The 14501-nt window shown below is 48.8% G+C and overlaps 1 protein-coding gene across 1 annotated transcript in view; it reads left to right on the top strand.

Annotated features, from left to right (window-relative positions):
• Pik3r6 (phosphoinositide-3-kinase regulatory subunit 6) overlaps positions 1-14501 on the top strand; it is a 57511-nt gene that overhangs the window by 18921 nt on the left and 24089 nt on the right. Inside the window, exons 4-11 of the mRNA XM_076869887.1 lie at positions 5957-6040; positions 6638-6729; positions 7092-7160; positions 7998-8130; positions 8305-8374; positions 9464-9641; positions 11319-11481; positions 13622-13708. Coding sequence (XP_076726002.1) covers positions 5957-6040; positions 6638-6729; positions 7092-7160; positions 7998-8130; positions 8305-8374; positions 9464-9641; positions 11319-11481; positions 13622-13708 — 876 coding nt within the window. The remainder of the gene's footprint in view (positions 1-5956; positions 6041-6637; positions 6730-7091; positions 7161-7997; positions 8131-8304; positions 8375-9463; positions 9642-11318; positions 11482-13621; positions 13709-14501) is intronic.

Genomic DNA, 14501 nt, shown 5'->3' with positions numbered 1-14501 from the left:
GATCATTAACCAGAACTCCAAGCTGATCACCTAAGACACTAGTAGCACATCGGAAGTTCCTAGGGAGTTATAAAAAAAAGTCAGTGATTTGGCCCCACCTCAGAGATCTGGCAGAGGATGTTGTGCATTTGTAGATTTTAAAGCTTTTGAGTGGTTCTAGTGTGCAGTCAAGGTTGGGAACTAGAGAAAAGTGAAGCCCTCCAGGAGAGGAATTGGTTCTGACTGGGGTCACAGGGCATTGGAGTGTTGGCTTGCCAAGTCCTGGGACAGATGAACTTGAAATTAAGGAGCAGGCCTGGACTACAGGGGTCCTACCATGGTAGGGATCTTGGTGGCCTTTCTTCTCCCTCTATCCCTTCCTCCCTCCCTCCATATTATCTCTTCAGCTGTAATAATGTTGCCGAAAACTTGGTCCTTGTCCCTGATGCCAATCCAATAACCAGGACACAGTTTTGAGAAAAAAGAAAAAGAAAGTTTATTGCTTTGCTAGCAAAGAAGCACAGGGGACTCCTGTCCCAAAGACTGTGATTCTGCCCATCGGCAGGAATAGGGGACTTTCAAAGAAGTGACTCAAAGGCTACATTCCACATGTTCTCTGTTGCAGTTGTAATTCACTTGTTAATTTGAGAGATAGTCATTTCTGAGATCTTCTGGTGCCATCCCAAAGTCTGGATTACTTCCTCCCTATGGTGGGTGTGTGATCAAGGACAGATAACTCTGCCTAGGATGGGAAAGAAAGGTAATTCTGTTTCCCCTGAGAATAGAGAGTGGAGGGAGATTAGGGAGGAGCAGGGAGAGAGAAAGAGAAAGAAACATGTCCATTTTATTTTATTTTATTTTTTAAAGAGAGAGAGAAATTTTTTTAATATTTATTTTTTAGTTTTCGGCAGACACAACATCTTTGTTTGTATGTGATGCTGAGGATCGAACCCGGGCCGCACGCATGCCAGGCGAGCGCGCCACCGCTTGAGCCACATCCCCAGCCCAAACACGTCCATTTTAAAAGCAAGTTGCAGTGGCAGAGCAGCAAGGGCTATATTCAAAGCTTAAAGTGGACCACTGTACAATAACACCTATGGGGGAACTGGAAACCTTTGTTTCAGACAAAGGTTGCATTTCAAGTCCCAGGTGTGCATGAATAGGTATACACAGGGTCCTACCTGGATGTGCCCTCTTCTCTCTTTTTTTTTCCCAGTAAGCAGGCAGATGATCTCACACAAAAGCACAGCTTTAGAGGAAAAGCATTTGACTGAGCAAGCTTGGCTTCCAAAAGCTGTGTGATCTTAAATAAAGGAGCCTTTTTTCCTTCATCTATAAAGTGGGAAGAGAGGCTCTAGGGTCCTTCTAGGTGTGAACTTTGGTCATTGGAGTCGTAATCTGGGACCAGGGTAAGGGTTCTGGACCTGGAACCTATAAGACAGAGAGAACAGTAATTGTCCTGTCAAACTCACAGGGCTCTTGGTAGAATCAAATGACATACACCTTGGAAAACACGTTGAATATCCAGGAGTCAAGTCAAAGCATGCTAGCTGCTATAACAAAGGACCCCAAATATCAGAAGAATGGCACAACAAACGTTCATTCTGCACTCACATCACAGTCCTATCTGGGCTCCACACAGTCATTCAGGGCCTGAGGCATTTTCCTTTTGTGACATCATCATCTTCAACATGTACCCTCCTAAATCACTGTGGAATGGAAACAGTAGAGAGTACAGTGCACAAAATTTTATGAGAGGGGCCTGCAAGTCTCATACATCACTTCCTCTACATTCCATTGGTCAGAATAGTCACATGGCTCCTATGTAATTGCAGGGGAGTCTGGGAAGTGTAGTCTTCCTTTCATGAAAATGAAATCCACATGATGAACATATAGCATTGTCTTGCTACTTTTAGAGGATATTCTTTCAAGTGCTATTTAAATATTACTATTAATACCTAATAGTAATATCCTGTATTCATTATTATCATGTGAGAACACAATAATAATGAATGTCATTTATTTATTGACTGTTCTGAGTCACTAATAAGGTTAGACATATATATTATATATTAACAATCTTGAGATACTTGAGCCCAAGAAATACCCCAATTTTTTTTTTTCTTAATCAAATCAAATCCACCTTCAAGACCTCATTTACCAAGATCAATATGAATTCCAGTGTCTTCCACTTGGGACTTGTGATAAGTCCAGGGCTTAACAGTCTGGGTGGCAGGAAGAGTCTGTGGTCTTCTATACTTGGCTCCAGCCTCCAGAACTGGTCATCCAGGCTTACAGTATCCAGGGGACATAAGGAGCTCCTTTGGGGACATTCTTTTGCTCTGGCAAAGGTGGACTAGGAGACCTTTGCTGCAGCTTTTGGGGACACTGGTCTTAATGCTTAGATGCCTTCCTCTGATCTTTGCTACCGTTGTTAAACTAACCAGTCCCAGCCAGCCCTTGTCTTTCCTTTACCTGGAACCCCATAACCCTTGTTGCCTCATGGTCTTGAGGAATCTAGCTTCCTACATTTTAACTAAAGGGATCCTTCATTCCCACCCTTTGTGGACAATCTAGCTTGATTGGCTCAATTAGCGTGCTGGGGAACTTGTGAATGAGTGAAACCAGGAGAGTGGGAAGTGTGAATTAGAGAAGCTGTGCCCATCTCAAGTGGACAGCCGCTCCCCAGCCCCTGTTGATTGCCCCATGTCAGAGGAATGCATGCCCAGGATCAACCGATTTTCAGATTTTCAAAAGATGCCGGGCACCTAAGATTTTACACAAAATCTCTTGATTCAAAAAGGTTGGTGCTTAATTCATTTTTTAAAAGATACTACACAAGCCCAAACAAAAAAACTCTTCTGCAAGCCAGATGTGGACCAAAGCCTGCGAGTTTGTTCCAACTACCCAGACTTTCGAAAACAAAGTTTATTTGAGATTGTCTCCTGGGGCTACTGGCAACTTCTCTATTTTTCTCTGAAACATAAAAACATAACTCCCCTTGCAAAGCAGAGGAACCTTTAGGGCTCAGAGGACAAAGGCCTGGCTTCCCTTCTAATGAGGAGGAAAGGAGGAAGTCGTGGTGGTTGTGATGTTAGGTCTTTTTTGTCCATAGAAAGAGAAAGAGATGGGGTGAGGGAGAGGGAAGGAAGGAAGGATGGGAGGGAAAGAGAAAAAAGGAGATACAAAAAAAACATCAATTAATGTCTGAATAGCTGCCCCTAAATTAACCCATTAAATCTTCATGCAAGGTGAGTAAATGGAAGGACAGACTGGGACCAGTCTCCATGCCGGGCCAAATGACTTCCTTGCCTGTTTGGGAGGGAAGCTGCCCTATCTGCAGGATGTCCAGGGGGAAGATGGGGCTCCAGCACTCCTCTCACTCTTCCCCTGGAGGAGAACCAGAATGGAGTCTTGACAGGGGGAAGTGTCCCACAGGGGGACAAGTAAGAGCCAAGAGGAAAGTGGAGGCTTCCAAGATGTCAGGTGGCCCCCATGGACTTTGTCTAGGCCCACCCCAGAGCCACTGAGGGGCCACTTGGTGAGCACCAGGAAACAGGGAGCCTTGGCCTGAACGAAGTTTAACTCTTGAGCCACAACCTAAATTAAATTTATAATCTCTCTCCTATTTCCTTCCAGAGGAACGTGGCATGATTAAGGTTTATATTTAAAAGCATAAACACTGGGCATGGTGCCGCATGCCTGTCATCCTAGTGACTCAGGAGGCTGAGGCAGGAGGATTGCAAGTTTGAGACAAACCTCAGCAACTTAGTGAGGCCCTAAGGATTTAGCCAGACCCTGTCTCAAAATTTAAAAAATTTTAAAAAGTCGTGGGTGGGGGTGCTGGGGATGTGGCTCAGTGGTTAAGTGACCCTGGGTTTAATTCTTGGTATGAATAAATAAATATAGAGCTCAAAGCTGGAACACCCAAGAGGAGCCAAAAAGAGAGGTCCCTGTCCCTTGAGACGAACTGATTCTTTGAGGCTAAACCCTAATTCGGCTTTAAGTTTCCCGGCAGCCAAGTCAAAAAGGGAAGCCCTGAGGCATGTGGTCCTCCGTTGTTGTCTGCGACCTCCAGACTCTACATTTGCCTGTAAGGACAAACTCTTGGTTGGAGCTCACTACAAAGAGGAATTTGTTGTGTGGGGAGTGTTTCCTACACTTCCTGTCTATGCTGGATCCTCCAAAAAGCGGACACCAAGACAAGCTTAGATGTGCAAGGATGTATTCAAGGAAACACCTGCCAGACAGAAGATGAGGAGGTTGCTGGGAGGGTGAGCTGCCCCACAGCAATGCAAATCTGACCCCAAGGAAAGAGAAAGAGAAGCAGAGCCGGGTGGAAATATCTAAGATTGTCTGGGGTGGGATTTTGCATAAATTAATGTGAGAAAGGATCAGCAGGATGGTGGGGAGCCTTGAGGCAAAGGTAGCTGTCACAGCAGGTATCTCTTGGGGATGCCTTTGGAATCCCTTGTTGCCCTCTGTGTTGACCAGGAGTGTGGCTCCACAAGGAGCAATGGATTTCACAGCACAGCAGCTTCGGGGCCAGGGTCAATTAAACTCTCAATAGCGGACGATCAGCAAGGTGCATTTTCCTGGCTACCACACTTTGCAAATGTCTATTGCTTCTTCTTGTACCAACTTTGTGTTATTGCCACATCAACATACCACTATTAAAAAAAAAAAAAAGTATTCTGACTCTTGTCAAGCAATAAGGCAGACTTTGTTGAAAAACGATTGCAATAGGAAAGAGAGAGTAGGCTCAACTCAGAATAAGGAAAACAGTTGGGGAGCAGGGTCCATGAGTAGAAACACCCCAAGAGGAGACATCCACAGGGAGAGATTCTTGCTAAACTGACTGGACAGGATTCTTACTAGAGGCAGGTCTTATACATGGAAATTGGGGAATGAAGATATCAAGGGTGGGGAAAGCTCTTTAAACTGACTTAGCAGGATTCTTACCAAAACTGGGCTGGACAGGCCCAAAACAGAGTAGTCAATAAGGAAGGTCAAGGCCTGGTTGAGAAGAGAGTTCAGAGGAGCTAAGGAAGGTTTGATCAAGGACAGTCTTTGTTACCACTTGTTACATGGTGTTTAGCTCATATGTTTCTTTAAATTGACTTTAAATTTTAGTTTCATGTATAGATTGAGGGACTAGTTATACATATTTTTTTCTAATACACATTAAAATAAATGCATAGTTATTCAAATTTTAGGATTGTTATGCACCACCCAAAATTGTATTGCATATCATCAGGAGTAAAATATAGTCCCTCTTTATCCATCGGAAATACATTCTAAGAACCTTAGTGAATGCCTGAAGCCCCAGAGATTACCAAATCCTTACCTGTAATTCTGGGGTTTTTTCCCTCATATTCCCTGCAATAAGAATTTATCTGTCCTTCCATGTTTTATGCCCTTGTGCATCTTTGAGTCTTTCTCTTGTGCTTTGGGGGCCATTATTAAGTAAAATAAAAGTTACTTGAGCACAAACACTACTATACTAGAATGGTCAATCTGGCAACCAAGACAACTACTCAGTGACTATCAGATGGGTAGTGTACACAGCATGGATACGCTGAACAGTGAGATGAAGCAGCATGATATGAAATTTCATTATGATACTTAGAGTGGCAAGCAATATAAAACTTAACTTATGAGTTATTTATTTCTGGAAATTTCTATTTAGTATTTTGGGACTGCTGTTGATTGTGAGTAACTTGAACTGTAGAACTGCATTTTAGGAAATGCTGATTTTACTGGGAAATGCTGGCTTTCCAGAGGACCAAGGACATAGAATTACGGATGGAAATGCCATCTTCCAGCCTTGACCCGTGTGCTGGTTGATTACTTCTGGGCACCTCTTGAGGTTCATGGAAAGGCTAAAGACATTTTCAGGGCAAAGAGAGGTGGGTGCAGGAGTGAGGCCAGGTGGGTCTTACTCCAAGTTCCTGGCTCAAAGACCCCCTACCTCCAGATGCAGAGTTGGACCTGCAGAGGAGTGTTCAAGCTGTGCTCCGGGAGCTCAGTGCCCAGGCCCCTGCCCTGCAGAGCAACCAGGGTAAGAGCCACTAAGCAGGCAGCAGCCATGCGCTTTGCCTCCCCCACCCCACCCCTCCATCTCTGCCCATGTATTCAGGAAGGATTCTGACCTGGAGCCAGCAGGCAGGGGCTTCCAGTCTAGACCCCTCCCCACTGGAAACACCTAGAATCTGGAGGTCCATCAGAAATGGCTTCTCTGCTCCCTAGTGTAACCTTCCCACCAGCTGTGGGAGAGTGCATTGTGGACCTGCCCATCTCTTTCTTAACCACTGTGCCTAGCTCTATTTCCAAACAAAACTCCCCTCTAGGCCAATAGAACTTCCAGAAGGTGGCTGAGACACACACTTGTAAACCAGTCTCTATGATCCACATGCATATACTTTCTCCACATTTATCATCCTCCCCTCATTTTTGCCCCGGGAATTTGCTGTCCACTAAGGGTTGAAGAACAGAGTCCCCCCATATGGAGGAATCCACCTATGATGTGCACCTGGAGCCCAAGGCTGGCTGCAGGGTCAGTGCTGGGCCCCAGGCTCAGGGTCCTGCTCAGAGGAATCTTTTCTAAGAGCTGCCTGCCTTGCCTGGTCTTGCTGGGTTCCCCTGTCTCCTGGTCCAGGCATGTGGAGGTGGTCCCTGCATAAGAAGGTTGAGCGAGATCCTGGTAAGAGCCCAGTGCTGGTCCGCATTCTGCTCAGAGAGCTGGAAAAGGTGGGTTCTGGGCTTCTGGGAGGTAGATGGGATTGAGAGAGGCTCATTAGCTCTGTGTCCCCAGACTTGGATCATTTGTGCGTCGTGTGCTTGGTGTTTACCATGCATATGTCCCTCTTAGACTTTTACATAAGCAATATTTTCTTCATGTTGCCTCCCCCCACGGAGTTCCCTGTACCCATGCCCCACCCATAGATGGGCTGCCATACCTGTGCTCCTTCCCCACCCCACTCCTCCTCTATCCTTTTCACCCCTCTTGGCATAATGGGATCTGCCTTCCACCCCCTCCCCTGCCCAAACTGCCTCCGGTTAAGATGAGATGTCTGCCCACCCCCCACATCACAGGATCTCCTGTTTTCCAGGCAGAAAGCGAGGACCTCCGGCACATCATCATCCCCCTGCTACACACTCTAATGTATGTGCTCACTAAGGTGAGCTGGGGGCTGGGGTCCAGGCGGTAGTGGTGCTCCACAGGTGGTCGGGCAGAACACTGTCCTCTCCCCCTTAGTGAACACCTACCTAGTCCCTGCCAGGGGAAGCCTAGTCAAGCTCTCAGATTGCTTCCTGCACACTGGCTTGTAAGCTCCTTTTCTCTCCTATGTGGGGAAGCCGAGGCAGTGTGGAGAATTCATGGGGAGCTTCCACTGGCAGCTTGAGTTTGCTCATAGTTACTACATCACTGATCCCTACAAGAAGGAAAGACATACCGGAAACAGATTTTTAATGTCTTAGGAAAAGTACCCAGGAGCTGTGTGTAGTCTTGGGGGGTGGGAGGGAGTGGTGAAGAAGAGGAGGGGCAGGAAGAGCAAACCTGGGGCTTCCGGAGGAACTGGGATGATCATGGAGCTTAGCTCCCCAGCAAAGGCCCAGGCCCAGGGCACAGAGAGGAAGAGGAGGAAGGGGCGGAAGGGGAACCTCTGGGCATTGTGGGAGACACCTGTGGCATGCAAGGAGGAACAAAGGAGAATCAAGGAGTAACTCCAAGATTCTGAGACTGCAGAACTGCAGAGGTATGCGGCCTGGGTGAGCAGAAGGGTTGGGAGGGAAGCTGGTGGTGCAAGGAGATGAATTTCTTTCTTGGTTAGCTGGAGTGGGGTGTCCAAGGGAGGTCTCAGATGCTGGGAGAAGAGCCTGGAAGTTGTGGATTTGGGAGAGAGCTGTGAGCTGAGTCTGGCTAGCACCTTCCTCCTTTCCCACCCACCCCCACCCCACCCAGGATCCTTCATGACCTAGAGTTCGGGGCACCCCAAATCTTCCCTTTTGTTCAGGCCACAGGCATCACAGAAGAACTCTACCAAAGAACCTATGCCTTCTGCACCAGGTTACTGACCCTTCCCACCCCCTACTGCACAGTTGCCTTGGACTGCGCCATAAGACTGAAAACGGAGACAGCCGTCCCAGGTGAGAGCCACTGGGCATCCTCATCTCCCATGCTGCTTTGCGAGCACCACCCAAGGTCTATCCCTTTTCTCCATGATTCCAGGGAGCTCAAGAGTCTCAGCACCTAGCATGGGAGGGTGCAGGCTGGGAGTCAGAGACTCAAAGCATCAATGGCTGACCTAGTCTGGTCTGTAGGGACACTGTACCAAAGGATGGTCATTGCTGAACAGAACTTGACGAATGAACTGTATCCCTACCAAGAGAGGTGAGTGACTCCATTATGATTGCTGCCTGCAGCCCCTTTGGGGTGTTGGGGCTCGTGTGATTGATCATGAGCAGGAGGACCAAAGAGGAGGCTAGATTGAAGAGTCCTAGCAGAGCTTGGTGGCCATGACTTCTGTCCTGCAGTGGACTGAGCTCGGAGTTCAAGAGTTGTCAGGACATATCTTTTTCTGGAGTCCATTGGAAGGAAAGACCTCTATTCTTGGCTGGATTCAGAGCAATCCTGCTCATAGGCAGAGGGTGCACCTGGCCCTGGTCCTGAGGCTACTCTGTAGTTCTACTGTTGAATCTCCATCCCGCCCTTGGCCATGATGGAGCATCAAACCAGCCAGGCAGCCAGAGGCAGCTCCAGAATATCCATAGTGTACGGGGTTGAAGCCACAATCATGCAAGGAAATCTGTGTGCCCAGCCCTTTACATAGGACTGTCCACTGTTGGTGTTGGCGAGAGGGGTGATGACAATGGGGGTATGTGCCTCTCTCTTCCACTGACTTGACATTGAAAAGGTGCAGCTTGAGTTGAGGTTTAGAAAGAGTGCAGGGAGGTAGAGGGGGACCCAGAGCAATTAGTGCTGGAGAGGTGGGGTGACAGCTGAGTCAGAAGGAGGGTGTTCAAGAATGGTTTTCTGGTGTGTTCAGGGTGATGAGAGAAGATGGGGTTGGTTCATTGTTCAGAGATCTAGTTCTAGCAGGAAGGACTTAGGGTCCCTCCCAGAGGGTGACAAGGTCCCTGAGTCAGGATGCTGAGGGAGGGAGCAGGATTTGGAACTTCCCTTGACACAGTGCTAGTCCTGCTTCCCTGTATGAAGACAGTGGACTGCAGCCGTGGGAACTAGAGCTGTCCCCTAGAAGGTTCCGTATGTGTTCCTATTTGCCACAGTCCCCACTACCCCTTATTGTCATCTCACTATAGATTTTTAAATTTGAGGCTCCTCTTTTCAGAGGAATTCTTGTGTTGTATGTGTGTGTGTGGGGGGGGATGGCTCCAAGCTTTGAGGGTGCCCATCCCCAGTGGCCCCTCTCCCAGCTGGCCTCTTCATCAGTCCTGCCCCTTCCCCCACCCCCACCCTCAGAGTGTTCCTCTTCGTGGATCCTGAGCTGGTGTCCGCCTCTGTGTGCAGTGCCCTGCTGCTGGAGATCGAGGCAGCCCAGGTGACCCCAGAGGCCTGCATGCGCCACGTGGTTTCCCACGCCCTGCAGGCGGCTCTGGGGGAGGCCTGCCACGCTGGTGCTCTGCACAGGAAGCTGCAGGTAACTGGTGCCCAGGCCCTGCGCAGCCACACCACTCACTCACTGATCTCTTCCTGCTTCTGTTTCATATCACCTTTCCTCCCGCAAATCAGCAATGACTACATGCTTGCTAAGGACAATCTGAAAAGTGCAGATAAGCTAAAGAAGAAAATAAAAACACCTCCACCCGGAAATAAGAGCCGTGAACTAAATATTTTAGTATATTTCCTGAATAATAATAACAGTAATTATTATGGCCACTTTTTATTGATTGTCTATGGTGTTTCAGGCACTCTGTTAAGCCCTTTCGGTTTTCTCACATTTTGAAATTCTCCTAATGGATGCAATTATCATCTACATTTACAGATGGGGACACTAAGGCAACAGAGAAGTTGATAACATTGTGGTCATACATATACAAAGGGACTGAGCTAGGATTTAAACCTATATCAAGCTTCTATTTAAATTGCCTCCCAGCCCCCACCCCCACTCCTTAATAAAAAAGTTAAGATATTAAACTCTGTAACAGTTTTATATAATGCATATGTATCCAGGTACATGTGTATTTATTTTCCTATGCCATTGGAAATATGCCACGTAGAAATATTTTCTTTCTAAAATATGAACTTCTAATAGTTGCACAATATTCTTTCTTGTCCTGTGTTGTTATATTTAACCACCCCCCCCCCATTTTGGTTGTGGCGCATTTGGTCTGTTCCCAACACTTATTTATTTCCTAGCTTTTCTCTGACTCAACCTTGGCCCCTATTTGTGGCCCAAGAGATCAAGTAGGTTGGAGATTTTCTGGCCAAGGATTAGCACCAGGTGTTGGATCTTGGGTGGTGGAGGACTGCTGCCTGTTGGGGTCACCTTTTGTGGGGTGGTGGAGAAGACTAGGGAAGGTTGGATTCCATGACAGTTAAGGTTGGGAGATGCTAAGATTTGGGACAGTGATGCTGTTGCTTTGCAGGAGGAGCCAGGCACCCCAAAAGAAGGATGCCCTTAAGGGTTCAGCTGTCCCCTACTCAGCCTGCCCCAGGAAGTGGACATGTGGTGGGGCTTGGTGGGGGGGGGGGGACCAACTCCATAACTGAGACCCTGTTTTGCCCATCAAAGTGCATTTGATGGCCCAAGCACAGTGGCGCATGCCTGTAATCCCAGCAGCTCTAGAGGCTGAGGTAGGTGGATCTTGAGTTCAAAGCCTCAGCATATTAGCAAGGCCCTAAGCAACTAATAAGACCCTGTCTTTAAATAAAATACAAAAAAAGTGCTGGGGATGTGGCTCAGTGGTTAAGTGTACCTGGTTCAACCTGGTATCCCCCATCCAATGCATTTGATGGGGTGCTCTTCCTACTGTTGTTTTCCATATGAAATTCTCCATAGCCTGAACCCTATACTTTGGATCCTTTGGCGGATCCTTCCTTTAGGTAATGTTGTATCCCTCCTTAAACCATTGCGGGACACAGGCCATGTCCCCATAACAGGGTGTGAGGGGTAGAGATGAGTCTTGGTTGCAGGCAGCATCGGGCAAAATGCTGCAGGGCAGCAGTGGACCCTAGACGTCAGGTCCAGGTGCCTTTTTCTGGCAGCTCCCACCCAGCCCTCAGGAGCAGAGACAAGGTGCCCTGTGGGGCTGGCATGAAAGCTGATTGGGTGGATGCGGGGCCGGGGCTCAGGCTCTGACGTCCCTCCACGCAGGCCAGCTCCCGCCGTGTCCTGGAGCACTATTTCCACGCAGTGGTGGCCGCAGTGGAGCAGATGGCGAGCGAGGCCAGCCCAAGCCGGGCGGGACACCTGGAGAGGCTGGAGGAGATTTACTGCTCGCTGCTGGGGCCGGCGGCCACAAGGGGACGCTGCAGCGGTAAGCTGGGGACCTGCTGGGACACTTGACGGCAGGGGGCGACCGAGAGCAGCGCTGTACCCGCCTGGAGTCTGCGGGATTTGGCAGAGCCAGACAGCGCCTGTCATAGTAGCCTGTGGATTGACAGGAATGCCCAGGGACATGGCAGGACCTGGGCTAAGAAGGTGGCTCATTCGGTCACGATAACTCGCAAAATCTACAGAGGACCTACTACTATACACCCCAGTAGGAGTTCCAAGCATTTTACACATATTTAAATATTTGCATATATTAAGTCAACCAATCACGGTAAACTTACGAATTAGAAACTATTATTCACCATTTTTTACAGAAGAGAACAGTGAGTTAGAAAATCACTTCGCTCATAAGTGGCAGAGCCAAGATTCAAATCCAGGCAGCCCAGTTCTTCACCACTGCATTGGAATAACAGACAGATGTGATGGTGGGAAGACATTCTGCAGAGGATCTAAAGTCAGCATCATTTAGAGCCTGTATCATAGATTATTAACATGCATGCTTCCTCTCTATGTGCATGCTCGTAAGACAATGGCATATGCTGATGGGGGCAAGCCTCATGTCGGTGGGGAAACCCAGAATAGCCCAGAGAACCCAGAATATGTGTTTTCAGGCAGTTGCAGGATGATTCTGATGTGTGTCCTGTTATTGCATGGCCATCAAAGTATACATGGGAGGCGCCACCCTGCATGTCCCAGAACACATGGTCACTCACTGGGCTTGCATAGTTACAAGGCACAGCATAAAGGGCTGAAACCATTGCCAGAAGTCAGTGTGCCAACCCTGGGGCTTGAATTTGGCCAACCCCCAGTTGGATGGAGGCTGCAGAAAGTCAGGGTGAGGCGGCAGGAAAGCCCCTGCCTAGACTCCATCTTCCCGGTTTTCCTTTCTTTTGTTTTGCTTTAAAATTCTAAACTGCCCCTGATCACCACATGGAAATGGGCTGTTCAGGGAGCCTCCCTCCTCCTGCAGCTGGAACAAATCCTGTGGCCAACCGTGGGACTCTCATTAGGTTCCACTTGCTAACACTCCACATCACGCTGCATTGATCAGGAGAGATCATCTGGGCCACACCCACCATCCAAGCCCCATCTGGGGACACCTGTCTCCTACCTAGGCTTGTCCTGTGCATCTGACTGATCAGCCAGCACCCTGGTCCAGACCCTGCAGCTGTAGGGGGCAGCGTGGGACAGTGACTATAATAAGCAGCACAGTGTCATAGATGAGAGCCAGGCTGCTTGGGCTCAAATCTTTGCTCTGCCATTTACTATTGTGACCTTGGGCCAGTTACTTCACTTCTTTGTGCCCTGGCTCCTCCCTGTTAATTGAGGATTATGTTACCTGTCCCCCAGGGTCGTTGGCACGATCCAGAGAGATGATTACAATGTCTGCCAGGTGAGTAGAACAGCCCCTAGCAGGTAGGAGGTGCTGGATGAAGCTTGGTTGCCCTCCCCTGAGGAAGTTCACAGCCTCATGGGGGAGGGGGCCACAGCTGGGTAGGAGTTCAACAGAAACAGCCAAATCCTAAGGCTGCAGGTTAGGTGTGCCCAATGTGTACGCAATGAGTTCTGCTCAGAGAGAATGACCACCGTGGACCACCGCAGTGATCAGAAGGTTATGGAAGGAGGGGCAGGAGGAGGGGCTGGCCCTTAGTTGATGGGGCCTCTTCGGCATGACTGGCAGGAGCAGAGGGGTGCATACAACCAGAAGCATCTCTGAGAGATAGAGTTCTTTCCTGCCTCACTGGATGTGGGCAGGGTGTTGGAAGAACAACGGGAAAAACCAACGTGACTGTCACACGGTGCCGAGGGCAAAATCAACAATAGAAAAGTCTGGAAAAGATTGTGTGCTGATTTACAAAGGGCTCTGCAGCTGAGCTGGACAGTTTGTAGGACACAGGGAGCCCCTGAGTATCCTTAGGCGAGGAGGTGACTGCAGCATCGGGCCCCGGATGACCTGCTGAAGGCAGAAATGGAAAAGCAGACCCCACAAGCCCAGACACGGGCCAGAGAGGGTCCCTACCACCCCTCTAGGCTTCTCCACAGGAGCTGGGCAGGTGGGGAGGGTGGAGGAGAAACCCACGACCCTCCTCTCTGTGGTCCCCACAGCCTGCTTCTTTCTTTAGGTGATCCTCTCCAAGACCGGCCACCGAACATCCCTCTGCCCAGCCCCTACATCACCTTCCACCTGTGGACAGACCAGGAGCAGCTCTGTACGTGCCCATGTCTCTGACCCCCTCCTGTTGGGAGCTGGCTGGAAACAGGGGTGTGTGTGTGCTTATGTCTGCGAGTGTCTGTGCACACGTCTTTGTTTCTGTGTGCTCCTCTGTATGTGTGCTGTGTGTCTGTAAGCCTAGCTCAAGTGTTCTCTGTTCTTCCCCAAGTCGTTCGTTGCATGCACCTGGAAGAAGGACACATTTTCTCCATGTTGGGATAGCTCAGGGTTTTAGCCACTGGTCTCAGAACATGCCACTAGGCCATGTTGATGCCAACAGACAATGTCCCCAAGAGAGAGGCTAGCACAAAGCATTATGATTCCCAGGGCTGGAGGGGACCTTCCAGAATGACCTGCTTGTCCAATGCTTCCCCTTCACTCTGGTGTCCGCCCCCCTCCATCTTGTCTCATTTCAAGCAAAAGAGGGAGGTCAAGGATGCATGTTTTGGTGGGAAGTGCAGGGCTGGGGGACAGGGTTCAGATCCTGACATTTGATTTTGCATGCTTTTGAGTCATGCTATGCAAATGTGCCTCTCACTCTGGACCTCAGTTTCCCCATGTGTAATAAAACAAAGGTGGATTAGAAAAGCTCGAAAATCTTCCCTGGAGCTGATGGTATCCTTCTGGAAGCTACAGGGAATAGGAGGTTGGAAGGTGCCAGACTCAGCTTAATGCAGGAGGTGCTGGGTTAAGCTGATTTCTTTAATGCAGGACTTCTCAGATCCTTTAATATCTTCACTTATGGGATTCGACCCAAAGGGACAGAAGTGCGCAGGGTTCTGAACCTTTGT

The sequence above is a fragment of the Callospermophilus lateralis genome, chromosome 11 (assembly GCF_048772815.1).
Source record: "Callospermophilus lateralis isolate mCalLat2 chromosome 11, mCalLat2.hap1, whole genome shotgun sequence".
Classification (NCBI taxonomy): domain Eukaryota; kingdom Metazoa; phylum Chordata; class Mammalia; order Rodentia; family Sciuridae; genus Callospermophilus; species Callospermophilus lateralis.
This window is presented reverse-complemented; position numbering and strand designations above follow the sequence as displayed.